This window comes from Typopeltis vanoorti, chromosome 10 (assembly GCF_054136105.1).
Source record: "Typopeltis vanoorti isolate ZY-2024b chromosome 10, IOZ_Tvanoo_1.0, whole genome shotgun sequence".
NCBI classification, from domain to species: Eukaryota; Metazoa; Arthropoda; class Arachnida; order Uropygi; family Thelyphonidae; genus Typopeltis; species Typopeltis vanoorti.
Window position 1 is genome coordinate 67,322,732 of NC_143558.1, and position 24,619 is coordinate 67,347,350.

At 35.7% G+C, this 24,619-nt stretch overlaps 1 protein-coding gene across 2 annotated transcripts in view; it reads right to left on the reverse strand.

The window, feature by feature from the left end:
• The window catches only part of Fntb (Farnesyl transferase beta subunit), a 204,627-nt gene that overhangs the window by 25,840 nt on the left and 154,168 nt on the right, over positions 1-24,619 (reverse strand). For both annotated transcript variants that reach the window (XM_090398657.1, XM_090398658.1), the window contains exon 10: positions 878-1,010. In XM_090398657.1, coding sequence (XP_090254783.1) covers positions 878-1,010 — 133 coding nt within the window. The remainder of the gene's footprint in view (positions 1-877; positions 1,011-24,619) is intronic.

The window sequence follows — 24,619 nt, forward strand, 5'->3', positions numbered from 1 at the left end:
ACAGAATATTTACAATTATTTAAGTCTCCTTTTAATTGACGTTGTACATCGGAGATCATTGTCATCACTCTGTCTTTAATGGTATTTCTTGGTAAATCAGAAATATGCTTAATAATAGCATCTTTATTTTGCATATCTTGAAACAAAAAAGGTATTTTTTGTTTCAAGATATGCAAAATTCAGAAGAGTTTCTTTAATAAATTCTCCTTCATTGAGAGCCTTTCCATACTGAGCTATGGAGCGAACAATGCTAAAACTTATGTTAAATTTGTAGGGCATCTTAATTTAAGAAAGTAATTTGATTAACACTCTTTGCAATGTAGCTTCTGAGAAACATATTTCTTCCTTTCTTCTCCCTTTTTTCCAAAAGCCACTGATTTGTTTCAAAATATCCTCTTACATTCTACATTCTGCTTAGTACTGTTTCATGGCATAATGATATATATATTAGCATCAAGTGTTTTTAACTACACATCTAACCAAAGTATTGTATAGATGCATACTCAGGCTACACTGAAAGAAAAAGCTAATTTTTATGGCATAAATTTTGTGATGAGTTAAACAGTTATTATACACTACAACAACACAGTTTACAGATGTCTGCTTTTTTGGATACCTTTAATTATCAGTACACTACTGGTGGATTTTATTAAAATGAGCCACAAGCTCCATGTTTTAGAAACATGTCAATACAAAAGATATCTAGCTCTGCCAAATCTCTCTCTCTAGAAGAGGTGAATGTAGTGTGTATAGGAATTCTTTTACCCAGGATCTAAAGATAACTGTTTTAAAAAAGAGTATTAAGAAATAATATAATAACTATAATACATTTATATGTAGTTTTATGCATATTTATATTTAACAAAATAACAATTACCTGTTGAGCAAAGTGTATGATGAATAAGAGGGAAAGTACCTCCTTGCCAAAATGAATAACAACCATCAACAAGTTTGTTAGTTCTACCTTGAAAGCCCCCTTCATACTTCATCTGTCTATTAACTAACCATCTCTATCCAAAAATTTGAAATATTATAAATAAGAAGTATTATTAAAATGTGGTAACCACGTTTTAATAAATATATATACTGTGCAGTTATATATATCTTAAAAAACATATTAGAAAAGTAAGAATTGTTAAGACTGTTAGCAATGCAAGTATAGAGTGAACTAACAATAATTAAAAAAATATACTACTACTGTCTTTCTTCATGTAGCTTCCTCAGTGAGAGGGTGCAGCACCATGTCCTTCCGGTTCTTTCTGTTGGTGGCTTTCCTTTTTTGTTTCTGCATAGCCATGTGATCCTGTCCATGATCTTATATCTTCAAACCATGTCCTTCGTTTTTTACATCTTGATCCTTTTCCCATAATTTTTCCTTCTAAAACTGTTAGTATCCTCTGTCCTGCCAATCTTATATTTCTCTAGATCATTTCCTATAATAAAGATCTCTGCATTCTCTTTCTCTGTAGGACATCTGTATTTGTTGTGTAATTGGAAGAACGATGATACGTTGCACCCTTCAATTAGAAAACGCCTAAGTTCGATTCTTGTCATGACGGGAGAAATCTTTATATAGATTTTTTCAATTGAAGGTGAGTTAGCCGATCTCATGCGGAGGTGGCAAGGTTTTTTCCTCCCAGAAACTCAGGTTTTTCATCCCACATACTCAGTGGTGAGCTCGCGCGTGCCCTTTGTTAATTTTTTCTCAAATTTGCAAGCCCCTTGTTCTTCTTGTTTACTTTTTTTTATTTTTTTGAAACATATTAAGCGACAAACTCATACGGTAAACTAACAAAAATTAGTCTATTCGGCAGTGTATAGATTATTTGGAATTACTGTTTCAACTCCTCTATAACGAATGCGCCCAAGTTTGAAAATAAAATAAGCGCATGCGCTATCTTTACCCTTCTCCCTTCTGGTAGCTAATTGTATGATAAAATCAGTAGCCAGTCAAATGTTTTATAAAAGATTTCATTCTTATTATATTTTAATAGTTGAAAAATGCTTTTCTTATGTAAATTATTAACACAGTTGATTGTGTGCAAATATTTCATGTTTAGATCATGAAATATTTGTTTAAAAATGATAGCCTTTAGAGGTTTGATTGCAATAGGTGGCATCGATGTAGGTGATTGGTAGTAGAGGTTCTGTGTAGTAGCGGAGACAGAAAGTTGTACAGTAGGTGTCCTCCCACGATGAGTCTTCGGACTCCTTGGAGGTGTCACGAATAATAATAATCTGTCCATGAGATTTTCAGAGCTCTCCTATAGCACCACATTTCAAAGGCTATTATCTGTTTTCTTACTCTCTTCTTGAATAACCAGGTCTCACTTCCATATGTGAAAACTGGCCACACTAATGTTCGTGTCATTCTTTTCTTTGTCTCAATACCCACAGAATTTCTGAGCAGATCTTTATTTTTCCAGAAGGCATTTTTAACTATGGCTGTTCTTTTTATTTCTTTATCTTGCTTTCCATCTGCAATAAAGTAGGTGCCTAAAAATTTGTATTCTAATGTATGCTCAATTTTCATATTGTTTATGAATATTTCTGGCTCGGATCTGTTTTCTTTTGAGGTTTTTATAAATTTGGTCTTTATCTGTTTTGTCTTTATGTTTATCTTTTTTGTATTTATATCTAATCCAAACTCTTTACCTTCTTCAATTAGTAGCTGCAGTAATTTGATTAATTTGTTTCTGTTTTCTGCTATTAGAATGGTATCATCAGCATAACTAAGATTGCTGTGAATTATATGTTTGGTTTAATCCTCTATCCAAGTGTAAGCAAACAAAGTTTGCATCTGAAGTAATTTCAGGACTGGAGCAACTTATGGCAAAGGTGGTATGACTTCACATCACTTCCCTTAGTATCTCATAATGCAAAGCACATCTTCTTGCAGCCATGTATAATGCTATGCATTAAGGGAAGGGTCACTATCCAGACTAGTTCCGACCTTTATTGAGGTCTCATCAGTGGGAGCCAGTCCAAGAAGTTGTGATACCAAGGTGGAAGTAATGCAAAAGTCATATTTCCATATACGAGTTGCCAAAAGGTGTCACATGTTATTATTGAAATTCTCTGTATTAGAGATAGTTGATGGAAGTTGTTTTCCACTTGGTTATGCTACGAATTATATATTTGGTTAAATCCTTTATCCAAGTGTAAGCAAACAAAGTTTGTGCCCAAAGTAAATTTCCATATATGGAAATTTGACTTCTGCATTACTTCCACCTTGGTATCACAACCTCTGGGTCTGGCTCCCACTGATTGATGAGACCTCAATTAAGGTCGAAACCGATCTGGGTAGTGACCCTTCCCTTAATTATATATGTCCGCAAAGAGATGTGTTTTGCATTATGGGATACTAAGGCAAATGATGTGAAGTCATATCACCTTTGCCACAAGGTGCCCCAGACCTGAAATTACTTCAGGTGCAAACTTTGTTTACTTACGCTTGGATAAAGGATTAAACCAAATATATAATTTGTAGCATAACCAGGTGGAAAACAACTTCCATGAACTAAGATTGTTGTATTTTATAACACTGATACTAATTCAATCTTTTTCATCACCGTCTCACTATAGATATTATATAAATTTGGTGAAAGGATGAAATAAATTTTTGATGAAATAAATTTTTTATTTCAGAAGACTCGAGAGTTAAACAGCTGGATTTTCTGTTTGGCATAAATCATTTTTATAATCTTAAGTACATGATTTTCTATGTCTAATTTATATAATATATTGAACATTTTATTATGTTTTACCCAGTCGAAAGCCTTCTGAACGTCTATGAAGCATATGTATATGTTCCTATTTCTTTGAAGTGATCTTTCTATTAGTATTTTTAGTTCCAGGATAGCATTAATGGTTCCCATTCCTCTTCTGAAACCTTTCTGTTGTTCACTCAATTCACCGATTAAGGCTCTTTCAATTTTTTTGTTAATAATGGTTAAAATAATTTTAGATGCATGGCATATTAGGATCACAGTTCTGTAATCCTTGCAATTTTGTGCATTATTTTTCTTTTATCATAGCCAGTCAAAGCTTTCAGCAGCTCAGCAGGGATATTATCACACACAGGGTATTTTTATTAGGAAGATTCTTAATTATCGGTAGAGTGGTATCTGATGCTACGTATAGAGTCAACTAACAATAATTAAAAAAATATACTACTTCACAATGCAGTACTTCTGTAATATTTTATTATTATTACGGGTATCTCCATGGAGTCAGTAGACTCGCAGAGACCCAAACTAGCAAAACAATTTCTGTCATATCTCTTCCTGAATTAATTTACAGATGAAGAGCTCACAACTAAGTCAGGCAATGAATTCCACTCATTAACCACCCTCCAGGCAAAAGACCTTGTTCTGACACCCTTGTTAACCACACTCTTCTTTAATTTCCAGGGATGACCTCTTGTTCTTCCATCACTATCACACAGTTGAAACATTTCCCCTGCATCAATCCTATAAAAACCTTTCAGTAATTTAAATGTTTCTATGATATCCCCTCTTCTCTGCCTATCAACCAACCTCTGCAATCCAAAAGTTCTCAATCTATCAATGTAGAGAGCATTTTTTACATCACTCACCAATTTAGTCACTCTTCTCTGAACCCTCTCCACAGCCTCCTCATCAATCCTGAGGAGGCTGTGGAGAGGGTCATGGTCATGGTCACAGATCTGGTCACCAGACCTGAGCACAGATCTTGGTGACCAGATCTGTGCTCAGGTCTGGTCACCAAGGAATCCAGGTGACCAGACCTGAGCACAGTAATCCAAATGTGGAAGTATCAACGCTTTATAAAGGGGGAACAATAACCTCTTTATCTCTGGATGTCAGTGTGTTCCTCAACAACCAAGTAATCCTATGTGCAATCTTGGACACCTTAGCAATGTGTCCCCTGAACTTCATCTCCCTATCTACCAACACCCCTAAGTCCATAGCCTCATCAATCTCAGTACTATTTCATCAATGTAGTACACAGCTGGTAATCTTTTAATCCCAAAATGCATGACTTTACCTTTTCCACATCGAACTGACATTCATTACCTTTTGCCCATTCTACCAGCTTATTTAAATCATCCTGCAAACTTTCAACATCAGCTTGATATTTTATTGTGCTACCCAACGTTGCATCATCAACAAACAACTGAATATCTCCCTTTAAGCCATTTCCTATATCATTTATATACAAATTAAACAACAATGGCCCAAGCACAGAGCCCTGAGGCACACCACTGGTCACCTGCCTCATCCTGGACTCGGCTCCTCCATACACCACCTTCTGGTATCTCTCCCTGAGCCATTCTCCTATCCATATCTATATATTATAAAATCAGAGGATCAATAAGATGATGTACAAGTAGACCAACCAAAGCAAACTATAGGGTGTCCCAAAATCCACGCAAGATTTAAATTTAGCGCCATTTGTGTGGTAAAGTGTTGCCAACGAGAAAAAAAAGACAGCGTGACAGCTGACAGTTCAGGGTTATTAAAAATGGAGTGCTACACGAAAGAACAACGCATTTTTAAAATATTTTAAAAATAATGAAGGTTTGGCAGCTACAGTTCGCAATTTTCATACAAAATATGGTCGGAATAGTGATTTAACTTCACCAACTGTGAAAAGATTAATTAAAAAAATTCAAGGAAACTGGATCAATTAGTGATCTTATACACTCTGGCTGTCCTTCACCAAGTCTTTCAACAGAAAACATCGAGGCAGTTCGTGAGTGTTGCTGAGAGTCCAGGAACATCAATTCGGCACCGTAGTCTTGAATTGGGCATTTCGAGAAGCTCTCTACAGCGTATTCTCACGAAAGATTTGCATCTTTATGCTTACAAAGTTCAACTGACTCAAGAACTGAAGCCTACTGACCACACACAGCGAAGAGAGTTCGTTAAATGGATTATGGATGCTTATTTTTCGAACAAAATCATCTTCAGCGATGAGGCTCATTTTCATCTTGATGGCTTCGTTAATCGACAAAATTGTCGCATTTGGTGTTCACAAAATCCACGAGTGATTGTTGAGAAACAAATGCATCCACAACGTGTCAGTGTTTGGTGCAGATTTTGGGCTGGAGGCATCATCGGTCCATTCTTCTTCGAAAATGCAGCTGCTAAGGCAATAACAGTTAATGGTGCTCGCTATTGCGACATGGTAATCCAGTTTTTTGTGCCTAAATTGCAAGATATGGATGTGGACGACATGTGGTTTCAACAAGACGGTGCCACATGCCATACAGCCCGAGAAACAATTCAATTACTGCATGAGTCATTTCCTGGTCGTGTAAATTCCCGTTTTGGTGATCAGAATTGGCCACCCAGATCATGTGACTTAACGGCGTTGGACTTTTTTTCTTTGGGGTTTTTTGAAGTCTAAGGTTTATGCCAACAAGCCCACGACCACCCATGCCTTGAAGGTGGAAATTGAGCACTGTATCAACAAAATTCAGCCACATTTATGCAAAATGGTCATGGAAAATTTCGACAAAAGCGTGCATATGTGCCAGCAAAGTCATGGAGGCCATTTACCTGATATGCTATTCCATGCATAACCCTATACTGTATGCTTTATGAATCAATAAGAAATTACAATTTTTAACTAAAAACCTGTGTTTTCTATCAAAATTACTTCTTGCGTGAATTTTGGGACACCCTGTATATTGTATCGTCTTGCTTTGGTGGGTGAGTATGTTATGTCTGTTACTTGCATCTCTTTTTCAGCTGGTTTAAAATTTTGCAAGGTTAGGTTATGAGACTGTATGTTTGTATGAGACTGGCTAACTCACTTTCAACTGAAAAAGCTTCATGAAGGCTTCTTGAATCCCAGATCCTTCTGAACGAAGGACATATTTTGCATCAACCTTCCAAATGCATTTTATCTTAAAAAATATTTCTCTGATGTATTGAAAATGTGTCCTCAATAACTTGTTATATTAGTTACTTTGAATTCACTTGAGAAAACAATTATAGATTAGTATTGTTTCAGTTAGCACATACTTCAATATTTTAATAACGAATTCAAATATCTTCTAGGGAATTTTTGTCAAACATGAATTACGTATGAACACAAACTAATTTCAATTATCATTATGGGTTATTAATCTAGTTCTTTACATCTTCAACAGATGTAGAGGATACTGTGGTAGTCTAATACAATACAGGATTTATTACTATTATAATGTTGGAATTATAAAAACATTTGAGATCTAGTAAATCACTTTAAAGTTACAGATAACTCTCGTTATAGCAAACCCAACTTGTTCACTATAACTACTGAAACGTCCCAACTAATTACAATACAGTGGTTATTATTATGTGACACCTCCAGGGAGTCCAAAGACTCATTGAGGGAGAGTATGCCAACAGCATCGAATGCTTGACCCCTTTCCAACTGCTAACCGTGCTCAAACTTGCTTAACTTTTTGCGAGCCATTAGTAGCAGAGCGCTACCAATCGAGCAACCTTTGCTAATGCTCTACTTGTGTATTGTGCATAGCAGTGTAGTCTGTGTACTCTGGGGATACATAGATCACACTTTGGAGAATATGCAGTACTTTTCTTATTGTCACAGATAATTGCAGGTCTATTCTACAATTAATTTTTCAATAACTAAAAAATATAAAAGTTTTAAAAGGCTCTTAGCATGTATCGACTTACCTCTATTAAGCCTCATTTGGATGAAGGCTTATTATGTTCCAACCAAGTGGCTCGAACCATGTGCATTAAATGTTTAAATTCAAATAGTTTTAGCCATCCATGTTGTAACTCTGCTAAATTTCATTAAATATCTCCACTAAATCTACTGTATGTATATTGAATTTGTATAATTAAAATGTATTAATAATTTGAAAAAATGTTCCCCATGTCTGTAATATTTATAACACAAATGTTAAAAAATTAAAATATAAATACCTTTACAATTATTTGAGTTTGATACTATTACAATTATAATACTATTATAAATTCTTCAAAATTACCCTTTCCCTGCGAGGAGGTACACCAATGTTACTTCAAGCTTTTAGACATTGAAAAATTGGATGTATAATTAAAAGTTACTGTTCTTTAAATGTTTAATCTGCAATTCTATAACATGCAATTTCAAAACAATGAACAATCTTAATTTTTTTTTTTTTTAAACAAACAATATTAAAATCTAACTCATTATTATGCCAAATTCATTTCGTATCTCTGCCACTACTCTAATGTCATAACCATTCTAAACTTTTTTGATCTTTCTTTAAATGTTGATTTTCTCCGGTTCAACTTTCCTAATAGTGGACTTTTAGGATGCCTCAGCATATCCACCTGATCTCACACAAATACCAGATAACTCTAACCATTATTCAAAACACTCAAACTCCAGGTTTTCCGATCACATACTCTAACTCAAAGGTGACATATGTAAGATGTATATGTTTGCACTTTTTGTACATATGCTGTTCTCTATTCCTCTCCTAATGTCAACAACATTCTTAACTTTGATTTCCTTTCTGTAATGCTGACTTTCTTCATTCTAACTTTTCTAATAGTGAAGTCTTCCTTGGAGATTTAATGTTCGAAACACTAACTGGCTTTCTTTTCCAACTGCACTGATCCAGCAGGTAGGGAAGCTGAGGCACATGCTAAGTTGTCTTTAGTGACCATACAAAAATTGTTCACATGCCTGTCAGAATACTAGATGACTGCTTTCCACTCTACACCTCTTTCTCACTAGTGACCCTTCAAATATAGTGTATGCTGTCTGTCCATGGAAAAATCCAGACCACTGATTTCTTCTTCGATTGAGCAACATTCATATAACAACTCATCCATGTTCTGTCAGATTATATAAATGCCAAAGATGGCAATCTTTGTGATTTCTGTGCTTCATTTTCTTGGTTGGATTATTGTTTTATATTTTCTGATTCAAACACCTGCAGTGAACACATCACTAAAATAATTCTTATTGGTAGGGAAGCAAGCATTCATTTTAAATTCTCAATCGGGGTGCTTAAGGGTCAAAGCTGTATAATTGAGAGGAGACCTCCACACAGCCTTTAAAGGAATGCGGAGAACGACCAGGGCTTCTGACCTAATGTCCAATCCTCACTTTCTTGTGGTGCACCCTATTGGGTATCTACTTTGATACTGAACGAACGAGGATGGGCTGGGAATTTGGGATTTAGCCGACCAAATTGTATTTTTATTGGTTAAACCAAAATAAAAAATGATGGTACAACATGACAAAATTTCATGCCGGCTGGGGCGTCGCCCGGTTAAACAAGGTCCCCGTTGTTTTCGCCAGGGAACCAGGGCGAACAGCGAAAAGTCAGCTACTGGAACAAATCTGAAAACAAACCCCAACTCAAAATCACCAGAGTTAAAGATCAGTACTATCAATGTAAGAAGCCTGAATGGCAAAGAAATGGAGCTAGCTGAGGAATTAGATAAGTACCAGATCGACATAATAGGGGTGACTGAAACAAAAAAGACCAAAACTGGTGAGATCTTTCTGAGCAATAAATACAAAATGTTATATTCAGGCAATGACAATCAAGGAAAAGAAGGAGTAGCCATAGTATTCAACACAAAATACAAGGCTAATCTTCTTGAATGGCAGTCAGTCTCAAGTACAGTAATGTGGGCAAATATGAGAATGTGGAACTGGACAATGAGACTTATTTGTGCCTATGGTCACACAGAAAGTTCTACTAAGGTAGAAGTGGAGGAATTTTTTGATGCTTTAGAAAAAGCAACTGACACAATGAAAAAGGAAAAGTTGGTCCTTGTTGGGGATCTAAATAGCAGAGTAGGAAATGATTGTAAGACATATAAAAATATTCTGGGAAAATTTGGAGAAAAGAGCAAAGCTAATAATAACGGCAAATATCTGTTGGATTTCTGCTCAGGACATGGACTGGTTATTACTAACACCATGTTCCAACATAAAAATGTGCACAAATTCACATGGAGAGAAGAGGCTAGGAATAAGAAAAGTCTCATTGACTATGTTATTGTTGATAGTGATGTTTTCTCCCTGGTGCAGGACACCAGAGTGTACAGAGGATTGGAAATTGGAAGCGATCACTATTTAGTCTTGAGCAGGATAAAATTGATTTTCATATTGAAAAGAATAACATGTAAGAAAGTTTTAAAGCGAATAAAAGTTGAGCAGCTCTCAGATGTGAACTGTAGACTAAAATACAGAAAGATTATTGAAAAGAAAATGAAAGAGTTTGAGAACAGGAATCAAACCTTGGAGATTCAGTGGCAAACTCTGAAGAAAACATTGGTTGATTCTGCCATTGAGGCATGTGGTGAGGTTGTGTGCAAGGATAAAAAAAATCAGAACTCCCTGGTGGACACAGCAAGTTAAAGAGGCAGTGAAGGAAAAGAAGAACGCATATCAAAAGTTCCTGGCAAATAAGTCAGCTTTTACTCTTACAGAATACAGAGACAAATGTAAGAAAGCTAAACAGTGTGTAAAACTAGCTAAACAAAAGTCATGGGAGGACTTTGGCAAGAATATAGAAAATAAATATCAAGAAGGTGGCAAAATATTCTGGAGGTTGTTGAAGAAGCTTAGGAATAGAGGAAAGAGTGCTGTAAAAGGAGTTAGAGATGATAAAGGTGACATGAAAACAGGAGAAAAAGATATCCTTGAAGTATGGAGTAATTACTTTGAAAAACTGCAAAATGAAACAAGCAGTGATGACAGCACAGTGATAAAAAACACTGACCAGGCATGCAGTCAGGAATACATATCCGTACTTGAAGTAGAAAAAGCCATCAAAGGCTTGAAATGTGGAAAGGCAGCAGTAGTAGATGATATTCAACCAGAAATGCTGAAGTATGGTGGTATAAAAGTCTTACAGTGGCTGCACTGCATAGTTCAGAAAGCCTGGACAGAGGGACGAATTCCCGATGATTGGAGTAGAGTTCTCATAGTACCCATATATAAAAAGGGAAATAAAACTGAATGTGAGAATTACAGAGGTATTTCCCTACTGAGTGTTCCTGGCAAGATCTATGCAAGTATACTTGAGAAACGGTTGAGAAGAATTGTGGAAGAAAAGCTTGGTGAAGAACAAGCTGGATTCAGGCCAAATAGAGGCTGTCAGGATCAGATCTTCACTTTACAACAAATAGTTGAGAAAGCATGGGAATATAACAAAGATCTGTATTTAAGTTTTGTCGATTTGGAAAAGGCATATGATAAGGTGCCAAGAGAGAAGCTATTCAATACACTGCAGTTATATGGTGTCAATGGGGCATTATATCAAGCAATACTTAGTCTTTATTTGAGTTGTAAGTCAGCAGTTAGAATTGAAGGAAGTACAGGAAGATGGTTTAATGTTAAATCTGGTGTGAGACAAGAATGTACATTATCCCCTCTGTTATTCATTATCTATATGGATCACATTATGAAGGAAGGTGGTATTAAACCTGATATCAAAATTGGAGATGTTAATGTCAGCTCTTTGCTTTATGCCGATGATGTTATACTTCTAAATAAATCCGCTACAAGTCTGCAAGATTCTCTGACTAAATTGAATAGCTGTTGTAATAGATATGGTATGAAGGTCAGCAATAAAAAGACAAAGACAATGAAAATAGGCAGAATCATTGAAAATGTAAACTGTGTTGTGAATGGAGAACCTGTGGAACAAGTAAAACATTTCAGCTACTTAGGCACGATTTTTACTGAAGATGGTAAATTAAATATAGAAATAGACAACAGAATCAGCAAAGCTGGCATGGTAGGAAGTCAATTAAATAAATTCATATGGAATAAGAGAGAAATTAGTTGGAACACTAAATTAGCTGTATACAAGACAGTGTTCAAACCAGTTTTAACTTATGGATCTGAGAGCTGGGTCAGAAGTAAAACACTTGACCAAAGACTAGAGACCGCAGATATGAGAGTCCTGAGAAAGATTATAGGCATGAACAGATGGCATCAATGGCAATATCATATTAAAAATGAGGATATTAGGAAAGAACTTGACATTGTCAGCATCCAGGAATACGTTAGCAGAGCTAATCTCAGGTGGTATGGTCACTTAAATAGAATGGGAGAGGAAAGATTAGCAAAACAAGTGTTCTCTGCCAGGTTGGCAGGAAAACGACCCAAGATATAGGTGGATTGATATGGTACAAAGTGCCTTAGGCAATAGAAATATAATGTTGGAGTCTTGACAAGTAACAGACTGATTTGGAGGAAAATTGTAGATAGGAAGTTAGTAATGATGTAAATTTTTCATGTAGTACTGTCATATCCTGTACACCCCTTGAGGGTACATGGCAGGAATTTGAAGATGATGATGATGATGATGATGATGATTTCTTATATCTTAAGCTTTGTCTCTCAAAGAAGTGTACTAAAGATGTACAAGAGAATAATCAAGCATATTACTACTGATTTTTGTGTATTTATAGTATTTGATATATTTCCTGATATTCTGTTGGAATACTGAAATATTAAAGTAGTACTGTAAAATTATGCCAAAACCTCAAGAATTATACAGCAGCAACAAAGACTATAGTGAAACCGTGAACAAGGAGGTTTGTCCCAATGAACAGAACATCATTTTGGATACTACTGAGGATAGTGAGTATGAACTGACTTTGGAAATATCTAAAGTAAAATTAATCATTACATAGATGATGAGGGAACTGGAAAAAGTCAACCAGAGAGAGAGGCATCAGAAACACATGAAGGGTAAGCAGCCAAACAAGAAATAAAAATAAAACATTGAATCAGGTAAGATATTTGTGTAATGATAAGATAATCAGGTAGGTAAAACAGATCATAAAATGGATATTATATGGTATAGAGATTCAATTATAAAACATAGAATTAATGACTGTTACCATAACAAATGTAACTGAAAATCAGGAAAGTAAAAGAGATGGTAGTTCTGATAGGAACATGAAAAAGAAAATAGCATATTAGATAAATATGATAACAAAGAATGGGCTATGATGGCAAATAACTTGATGTGAAGGCTGTTTATAAATAATGTTTGCAAGTTCGTGGATGTGTGGAGTGAGTTTGAAGGAAGAAAGGATTTATATAAGAAGGATGGCCTGCACTTGAATACATTTGGTATCAGGGATACTAGAATATGATGGAAGGAATAGTGAGAATTTGTTTGTAAGAGAAACTAATGTTCATTATGCAACTATATTAATGATATAAATATGCTTAATAATGGTGGTGATTATGATGAAAAAATGACTGTGTTTGTCCAGTTTGTATTTATTAATTATACATAAGCAAGGCTCAACAAACCCACTTGCCCAATCTCCCATGGTGAGTAGATTTTGTCAGCTGTGAGTAGCTGCAGACAGAACAAAATAGTTCTTTTTTTATTTAGTAAAAAATAATTTTCTAAACAAAAATTAAAAAAAAAAACCACAACAACATAAGGATATGCATAATATAAAGAGCCATTCCAGTAAAAAAAATTAATGCAACAAATAAAATTTTCCCCAAAATTATTTCTTTCTTAGAATGGTTCTCATACAAAGGAAATGATGTTATCCAAACAATGACACAGCACCACTGATGATTTATGGAACTTCTATTGGGATATATTATTAAAATAATGTGGAGAGAGAGAGGGGGGGGGGGGAAGAAGTCTCTGGCAAGTGTTTTTTTTTCATGGCGAGCAGGAATTTGCATAATTTGTGAAGCTCTGTACATAAGGATTTCTGTATAAGTGATGAATTACTCCATGAACATTTGAAAGTTGTTTAAGTGGACCATGCATATTACAGAGAGTATTAAAAAAAAAAGCATGAGGTAACTTATTATGTCTGTACACAAATGCTAGTAGTACAAAGAACAAAGGGGTTGAGTTTGTTGCTTTAGTGAATATGTTGTGGCTTCTGATCAGTCACTAATCTGGCACTGATTTTAAAGGGTACAGTATTTTTAAGAAGGAGAGACAAGATAAGAGAGGAGGGTATCTAATACTAATGATATGAAATGATCCGAGTCCAGTTAAGGCAGAAAACTGTGATTGCAATAATATTGCAATATTATAAACTACCAATTTAGATAACAAGGTTTCTGACTGACAACAGATCAAAAAGTGATGTGTAGAGGATGTGAGTCTACAACATTTAAAGTGACTAATGGTGTACCCAGGGATCAGTCCTTGGTCCATCATCATTAAAGAGAGTTGGAAGGATTGGTTGGTTTATTCGCACAAGAATAGCAGTACACAAGGTCAAAGGTTACAGCAGCACATAAATAGTCAAAGAAACTAGTAAACAATATTCATGTACAAAAACCAAGCCAAGTAATGCAGTGTCTATATATAAATAAAATTACAGCAGTATGTCAATAGTCAAAGATAAATTAGTAAACAATATACATGCACAAAAATTAATTTTAGCAATGCAGTATCTACATAGAGACAAATAGAGCAATACACAAGGTCAAAGGCTACAGCAGTACATAAATAGTCAAAGATAAATTAGTAAATAATATGTATGTACAAAAATTAAGTTAAACAATGCAGTATCTACATATAAACAAAATTACAGTCAAATGTGTGTGTACAAATTAATTCTTCTAATTAATTAATTAGAAGGTTAAAAAAAACATAATGCAATATGCTTGAGTCTGATAACATCTGCCTGAGCATATATGGCTTGGCTAGGTAAGTAAAAATTTCATTCCTCTCTCATGTAAAGTGTTTCATTCCTCTCTCGTGTCTCACTCCACCAGAATATCACAGATAATAAGATGCATATTGCATTTTTCACATACAGGCCATCAGCCCACAGTAAATAAGAATGTGTAAGATGACCATGACCTATGCAGAGCCTAGCAAGAAAACTTCTCTTTCTACGTTGATTAGAATGTCAATGCTTCCTGCCATGATGACTGCAATTGAGCAATTAGTTTTGATCTTATAAACTGTCTGTAATTTGTATATGGTACTCAGGGGCATGCCGGCCTAGTGTGCAATGTGTGCAATGCACACAGGTGCCAGGATAATAAAGGCGCCAAAGAATATATTTCGTATTTTATTTTTACTCACTGATACGTTTTTATAGGGATATAGGGGTGCCAATTAAAGTTTTGTACATAGGCGCCGGACACTACTGGTGCGCCACTGATGGTACTGAAGCTGGAAGGAATGCAACTGATATGCAGTACTTGTGGTATGATTTGAATAAGCCTAATCAGTTTCTTTTTAGTATAATCTCACCAATATAATATGCCACTAGAAGAAACTGATCAAGCTAGATAACTTAGATGTTTTAGTAGATAGGAAGTTGAAGTTTAGAGGCCATATAGCAAAGACTGTGAATACAATCCAGAAGTTAATTGTAATGCTAAAACATTAATTCAAACTTGTTATTTCTTCTGAGTCTGGCAAACACTGATGAAACCTCAATAAAGGTCAAAACTGGTCTGGGTAGTGATCTTTCCCAGTTAATGTGATCCTTCACCAATTGATGTGAAGTTTTCAGTTTCTATACACAAGTAGCCTATTCATGAAGATACTTCACACGCAAAGTTTACACTTGGATAAAGGATTAACAATATAATTTCTTGGCAAGTTTAATTTAATTTAAAATTTAAGAATTTAGTTGAATTCTTTTTGCACTGAAGTGCCTGAAATGTTTGAGAGAATCATCTAATGCTCAGCATACCAAGCAGCTTGTCCTGTAGCACTTAAATAGTGCAGCTGTTGTTATCAGTTTACTCTCTTTTGTAAAAGAGAAAAATATGTTTTGATTGCTGCATCTTCTATGTAACATCACTCATCTGGTATGGATGCTTAAACATTGGTTATCACTCATGTGTTGATGTTTGGTGGAGAAAACACACATAAAAATAATTAATTCAATTTATTTACTTAAATAAAGACTCACCTTTGCTATGAGTTGCCCTAGTTTGTACATGCTTTGGTTTATGCTAGTATCCGCCGATACTTTTATAATTTACCATATTCGGCATGAAACTCTTTGATTCCGATCTTTGAGTTTCTTATTCGGTTTTGAAACAATGTGGGATTTAATATCCCCTTAATTTAAATACATTTATTTAGCTAATTAGATTATTAAGCCAAGAGTTCACATTAATCACCAAGGCATCTTCATGTAGGAGCTTGCCTTTTACACTCAGTCTATGTTTCCTTTCCTGATGGCATGCCTGCGTGCATGAGCTTATATTTCTTTGTATATTTCTTTGTATCCCTGAAGATGATTTGGTGAATTACTGGATTAATAATCTAATTAGCTAAGTATATTTAGTTATTATCTTTAGATGTGTATTTTCTCTACTAAACATCAAAAGTGATGATCGTCTAAGCAAACATAACTAGATTATAGTATGTTACTACTATCGGTAAGCTAAGAATTTTTTAAAATTAATTTTTATAATTTTTTTTTATTCATTTATTTGCTTCATTCTCTGTTGGAATGAAACCCTCTATTCCCTACTCTGTTCAAAATTCCCATCCTATACTAGCCTATGCATCCTATACATCCTAGCCTAAGACCAAAACTCCAGTTTTGTTCATAGACTATTGTGAAGCTCAATGCTTGCAAGTCCATCATTAAGTCTGACTCTGAAAGGACTAAATGTAGAAAACATGCCTGGTTTGCAAAAGCTGATGGGAGCAATTTTTATCCATCTGTACTTCCACCTATCATCCAGACAGTAGTATTGAAATATCACCTAAAAATAAAGCTAACCCGGCAACATTCGTCTCATCCAACTCCATAATAAATGACTAAGGCAAAATCACCCCCTCGTTTACCAGTTCCAGATAAAGTAGCTGAAGATTAGTTTTACAGGTTTGTGATAAATATCCACCTTCAAACTATCGACCTATTGCTCTCACCTCAGTATGGTCTAAAGTAACAGAGGTCATCACTAGGATCTCAGGTTTGGAGAACTGTCAACTAACTGGCGACAACCACCAATATGGATTTCACCAATCAAAATCCACAGCAGATCTCCTCACCTACACCACCCACCTTCAATGCATTTGATAGGGTTGGAGATCAAGGGCTTCCTTCTCAGCAATTTGCAACAATTTGCAACTGGATTACTAATTTTCTTTCAGATCATTCACTAAGTGTAATGGTGAAAGGTGTTATATCTCTCTTCAGATATTACTGTTAACATAGGTGTTCTTCAAGGTTCTATTATTTCCCCCACCCTCTTCCTCATATAGTGCTCTCACTGACCTCAAACCCTGTTCAGAGTTTTATTGATGATAGCATTCTCCACTTATCCTACTTATATGACAAACCTTATAGTGCTAAAACATCTCAAACTTCAATATTATCCATGAAGTGGCCCAAACACTGATCTCCACTGATCTTGCAACAGGAAAATAACCTGGTCACCAAAAATGTTTCTAAAACAGTCCTGTCTTTTTTCTTGTTAAAAATCTTAGTGTTCCCCTTGCCTTTGACAATGTTCAACTTAGTCAAGATTATATCATTCTTCTTGGACTGACTCTGGCTCCCAACTTTTCATGGCATAATCACACCACTTCTATAACATTCTCAGTTTCTAAAAAACTTGGTACCTCTTTCACTCAAGTTACTTTTCATCATCCAGTTACTTATTCTATGCAAATTTCAAATCTCTCCAACTTTGGAATACTGCTCTCACATTTGAGATGGAGCACCTAAACCTCTAAAAATTCTTGATGCTGTTCAGAACTCTTTTCAGACACTCCCTGACAGATTATCAGTTTTTGCATCGTGTCTCTTCTACAGATATTGTATGCCAGCAGAACCTGCATACATTATGCCCCCACCCCTCCCCATCTCTGTTAAACCTAGAGCAATACAAGAACAGTTGAACTTCTAACTCACCAATAACCAGTTACGCTCAGTCATCTTTCATTCCATCTATCTCAGTCTGCGAAACAGCCTTCCCTGTGTAGTATCTGCCACAAGACTACAACCTTCAAGCTCTTTAAGAGGAATTTCAACTGATTACTTTATACTTTACTCTTGACCTCAGCCCACACATGGCATTTATTTGCTATGGGCCTTGCAGTCTGTGTGGGAATGATAAAAGGGTAATAAAATTTTTAAAGGAGTGCATAGTAGTTTGAATATCTGAGAGGATAGCAAATTTAACAGAGGAATTAATGGGAGAGCATATTAATTATCTTCAACCGTTATGTGATAATAATAATCTAACCTTTTGAGAAAGATAACTGAGCATTTAATAACAAAAATAACTGTTAATCACAACATTACATTGTTTAACAGAAGCAATTCTAATGAAAAATGGGTACTGCTTGAAGGACATTTGGTATATGATAGTACTATGCAATTATGTTTACATTAGTATAAGGTTCCTATGAACAGCTATCTTCAAAATTAATCTGTTATTTGTCAGGTCTCCTATATTGTCAGATCTTACCTATATTGTCATTTCAATCTTCTAAGGTACTAACTGCATGAATCAATCTACCTGGATCTTGGTATCATCCTCAGGACCATCCTATCACTGAACACATTTGCTAATCTTTCTTCTTCATTTAGAATACTAACAATATAAGTGCCTTTCTATTATTTTCCTTTTTAATATGATTCTAACGCTGAAACCATCTGTTTCATCAGAACTCTCATATCTCTGGTCACTAGTCTTTGATCAAATTTATTTCTATATTTTATATACTGCTAGTTTAGTGTTCTGGCTATTTTCTCTCGTATTCCACAAATATTTATTCAATTAGCTCCTCACCATACCAGCTTTATTCTATTACCCATTTCCATATTTATCATCTTCACTAAAAACTGTAAACAGTTCAAATATGTGTTCTATAGGTTTCGATGGAGAATGCAGTTTGTTTTCATGTTCTTGTCTATTGCATATTTATCTTTTTATTGCTGATTTGTATACAAAATTTGTTGCAGCCTTGTTCAATTAGATTCCTGTGGACTTGTAGAATTATTGAAAAGTATAACATCATCTGCATAAAGTAAAGATCTGAGTTTAATATTCCTGATTTTGATATCAAAATGAATGATTTTAAATGAATAACAGTAGAGATAGCATGCACCCTGGTTAAAAATGCCTGATTTTGCATCAAGGTGTTTTCTCGTATAAATCCTTCAAATTCTAACTGTTGACCTACAACTAAGTAAAGAATATATGTGCATTGTTCTGTGTAATGTCTAATTAATTATAACAACATTTTGAAGAACTTTTCCAGATCTACAAAGCTTAGATATCTCGTTCTTCAAACATCTGTGGAAAATAAAAATATGGTCTCTGACAATCCTTATTCAGTCTAAAATTATCTTATTCTTCATGCAGTTGCTTCCGAATTTTTTCTTAGATTCAAATCATACACTTACGTAGATCTTACCTAGCAGCTTCCATAAATCTCACATATATCATGAAGTACCCAGAATTCCTCTGTAATTCTTATATTCAGTTTTACAGTGAACAGGTACATGTGAGGCAGATCTAAGACTCTGGAGGAAGAGTATTACGAAGGATGCAGATATAAGAAACAGATGGAGAATATACTTTGAAGAGCTTTTGAATGAAGAAAATGCAAGGAAAATGCAAGGACTCACAGAGAAGATGGAGTCTTATGAGGGGATGGTGCAGAATATTAGTAGAATGGAAGTGAAGGAAGCCATAAAGAGGATGAAGAATGGAAAATCGGTGGATCCTGACAGGATCCCAGTGGAGGCATGGAAGAGGGAATTGACTTGCTGTGGGACCTGTTAATAAAAGTTTGTCAACAGGAAAATATACCTGAGGAATGGAGGGAAAGTATTCTTGTCCCCATCTACAAAAGTAAAGAGGGTGCACAAGACTAAGAATTACAGAGGAATAAAGTTGATGTCCCACAGAATGAAAATCCTAGAGAGGGTTCTTGATGGAAGACTGAGGAAGGAGGTGGAGATTGCAAAGGAGCAATTTGGCTTCATGCCTGGTCGATCGACGACAGATGCTATCTTTGGGTTACAACAGATGACGAAAAAATTTCGAGAGAAGCAACGGGAGCTATATCTGGTATTTATTGATCTGGAGAAAGCATATGATAGAGTGCCAAGGCAAGAAGTCTGGAGGTGTCTGAGGGAGAAGGCAACGGAGAAATATGTCAGGTTGGTGCAGGAGATGTACAGAAATGTGAAGACAAGAGTTCGAACCTGCCTGGGAGAGACAGAAAGTTTTCCAGTGACAGTTGGCTTGCAACAAGAGTCAACATTAAGTCCATTCCTGTTTAATATTGTGACGGAGGAGGTGAGAGAAGACGTGCCTTGGACTATGTTTATGCAGATGACATCGTGCTGTGTGCAGAATCAAGAGAAGTGGCAGCTAAACTGGAAAGTACTGGAAGAGAGAGGTATGAGATTGAGCAGAAGTAAGACAAAGTATATGTGTTGCAAAGTGGATGGCAGCCAGGAAACAGATCTGGAGCTGGAAGAAAATGTCATCAGGAAGGTCAAGACTTGAGATAAGTTCAACAACGAAAGAGGATGGTGAGGCTGAGAAGGAAGTGGGATGCAGGATACAAGCAGGATGGAGGAACTGGAGAGAGATGGCTGGAGTGCTGTGCGATAAGAGGGTGCCGATCAATCTAAAAAGCAAAATCTACAGGACAGTAGTGAGACCAGCTATGACGTATGCTATGGAAACTGTGGCCTTTTAACATCAGTAGGATGGAGGTAGCAGAGATGAAAATGCTTAGGTGGATGTGCGGTGTGACCAGAAAGGATCATCTGAGAAATGACTATGTAAGGGGAAACGATGAAAGGTTATGAACTTAGAAGCAAAGATACAGGAGGCAAGGTTGAGATGGTTTGGTCATGTGATGAGATGGAAGGAAGAGTATGTGGGAAGAAAGTCATGCAAATAGATGTGCAGGGGAGGAGGAAGTGCGGAAGGCCAAAGAAGACATGGAGGGAGATGGTGGAGGAGGACTTGAGGATGAAGAACTTGGATGTGGCTTCAGTCCAAGACAGGAAGTTGTGGAGGAGAGTCATCACAAACAGCGACCCTACTTAAGTGGGAAAAGCTGTAAAAGAAGAAGTGGATAGGTACTATAGCAAAGTCCCATAGAACCAATGCTGTTTAAAGTTCACTATTACATACAGTAAAAGTTCAAACTTTCACATCAGCAAACTGAATTTCATAACAAATTACGTCACAATCAGTAGACAAAGAAAATCATGGAAAATAATACACTGACAACAGAACACAAAGGAAAATTGTGGGAAATAAAAGAAATCGTATGAAACAGAATGGATTGGAGAGAAATCACACATCATGCGAAAGGATTCGCAAGAACTATACATAATCACACAGAATGACAACATGAAAAAGTACAAATACACAACAATGGGAGACATACTAAAGAACTAGAATACTGTTAATCCAGAATAAACATTTAAATTTCCAAATGTTACAGAAGCTTGAATTAATGTTGCTTATCTGAAATCTTCATAATGAACCAAATAAGTGCAGACAGTACAATTAAAACCAAAAATTTAAGTTAAAACTTTAATTCTGAATCAGAAATTTAGATTGTTCAAACACTATATGAGGCAATTCTTTAATTTACAGTTATGTCAACTGGGTCTCTGTTAAGAATGAGTTGCAGAAATTATCTTCCCCAGCATGAAGGCCTTCATCCTCTATTCTATCCAAAATCTGCATGCACTTTTCAAGTCCTGGTTCAACAGAAAGTGTATCAAAGCACACAACAAATGCAAAACAGTCATCAGCAGATCTAAATCTGATTTCATAAAGGCCAATAGCAGAAAACTTGCCTCCTGTCCAAATGGAAGCTGTGCCTTCTAGTCCCTTGCTAAGACTAGACACGACTTCTACTCAACCTCACTTCTGCTTCTCTCTCCCTCACTCACTCATCCTGATGGTATCACAGTTACTTCAAAGATAAAGTTGACACCATAACATCGCTCCTTTCCTCAAACTCCTGCACTGATGACAAGGGAACTCACCTCCTATACCTGAATCTGAACACAGTATGCCCCCATAATTTTTCGATAAAAAGACATCAGAAAATTATTAAATAACTTGTTTAGCAGAACTGAATTACGTGAAAAACTATAAAACGCGATCTACTAACAATGATTAAATCTCCATGCTTTATGCTCTTAATGTTGCACGTCCTTTTCAATTTTTTAAACTGATTTTAAGGTCATTAGTGCATTCTTCTGTTGTAGCATTTAATGTTAGTGTAATAACCATTCTCATCCTAAAGAAGCCAGACAGACCCAAGCTGGCGAAACTGGTTGGCAATTGTATAGATATATTTATAAAGAATCATGGTCCAATAAAATCCAAAGAAAATGTCTCATATTTAATAGTACTCTCTATTTGTCCTACTCATTTGACAAACCATGCAGCATGCAGATATCCCAAGAATCGAGATCATCTAGAACTAGTGCCTTAAACACTGATCTATGTACTATCCTTCAATGGAGCAAGAACAATCTGCTTACATTCAATGCCATCATAACACAATCTTGCCTCTTCTCTCACAAAATAGATCTCAGCTTACATCCCTTTCTCCTCAGTAATGCACGAATCATTAGACAAGATCAGATCTCTCTGCCTAGACTAAGATTCACCTTTAGTCTCTCTTGGCACAAACACCCAATATCAATAGCTTCCTCAGCATCAAACAAACAAAAAAAAAAAACGCAATATTCTCTTTCATTTATTTACCATTTCATTTTGTTCTTTAACACTCAATCAACTCTTACCTATATACAAATCCAAAATCTGTCCATCCTTAGAAGACTGCTCGCATGTTTGAGGTGGAGCACCTAAAACCTCTCTAAAAATTCTTGATGTGTTCAGAAGAAAGCAATTCAGCTCATAGATGAGCCCTCTCTTAGAAATTTACTTCAACTTCTATTTCACAGACACAATGTTTCTACTCCATGTCTATTTCTGCAGAAACTTCAATGGTATTTGCTTCAATGAACTGGCAACCATCATTCTTCAACTTTCTCCTACATCTTTCATATTTATGAATTTAGGGACAGACGCAAAACACACCTGTTGAAAAGATTATTTTACTGATTAATAATAAAATAATAACTTTACGTTTCGACCCCTGTATCGAGGTCATCTTCAGAAGGATACATGTGTATAAGAACAAGCTACATGCTGTTGCACTCTATACAAGTAAATTACATCTACCTTGTTAACTAATCTTTTTTCTTAGCCTGCCCTCTAGTGATAAAAAAATAAAATAAAATAAAATAAATAAAATAAAATAAAATAAATAAAATAAATAAAATAAAATAAAAGCTACAATAAAGTCCTCATGTGCTAGGATTCTTCTGGAATTATACAGTTTATATTGTTATATTACGATTATCTTCTGGATTTGTACAGTACAGGTTGCTAATGAATGTTCAGGAGGAGGGAAAAAAAAAAAAAAACCACTTCACCAAGTCTTCTTGTATTGAGATTTTTCTTTGTGGTTGCTATGAAGGTTGTAGATGGGTCCTCCACATTCTTGGAATTGTTAGACCATTTTTATTCAGATTCGGATCACGTTTGAGCATTTCACATGCTTCCTTGAATTTCCACTCGAACTAGGTTTTTTTGCGGTGTAGGAACTTGGTACCTTCCAAGTCAATTCTGTGGTATGTTTGGAGTGCATGGTCAGAAAGGCCGGTTTTTCCAAAATGGAGGTATTTTATGTGACGTTTGTGTTCATCCTTTCTGATTGGGATTGTTCGCCCTGTTTCCCTTATGTATGGTATGTTACATGTGCAATCTATTTTGTAAATCCCTGGGTGGGCTAAGTGTGGCAGGGGATCCTTGGAAGAACTGAGTAGGTGTCTTAATTTTGTCGGGGGTTTAAAGGTGGTTTTGATGTTGTATTTGTGTAGTGTTCTGTCTATTTTTTCTGAAATGCCTCTAACATATGGTATAGCAATAGCATTCTTGAAATCTTTTTTGTTATTAGTGGTATCTTTGTGGAGGATCTTGTGAATGGTTTTTATACTGTATCCATTTTTTATAAAGGTATGTTTGATGGTCTCATATTCATGATTAAGAGCTTGTTCATTTGAACAAATGGTTTGAGCTCTGTTTAAGGGTGCTTATGACCTCTACTTTTTGTGTTGGGTGGTGATAAGAAGTTTTGTGTATGTACTGGCCTGTGTATGTAGGTTTGCGGTAAACTGAGAAGGAGAGACAGCCTGAAGGAAGACGTGTGACAAGTGTGTCTAGGAACGGAAGAGAGTTGTTTTTTTCAATTTCAATGGTGAATTGGATGCGTTTGTGTTGTTTGTTCAGGTAGCTAAGGAATGTATCTAGTACTTGGCGGCTATGGGGCCAAATGGCAAAAATATTGTCAACATATCCGAGCCAAATTTTGGGCTTTAGGCACGCCGATTCTAGAGCTCGTTGCTCAAAATCTTCCATATAAAAGTTCGCTATTGGGGGGGGGGAGAGTGGTGAGCCCATGGCAGCACCCTATTTTTGAAGGTAAAAATTGTTTCGCCAGACAAAATATCCGGAGCGGAGTACGTGGACAAAGAGGGCCATGATGTTGAATATGTTCCGTAAGAGAAGGATAGTATCATTGATTGGGACATTGGTGAAAAGGGAAGTTATG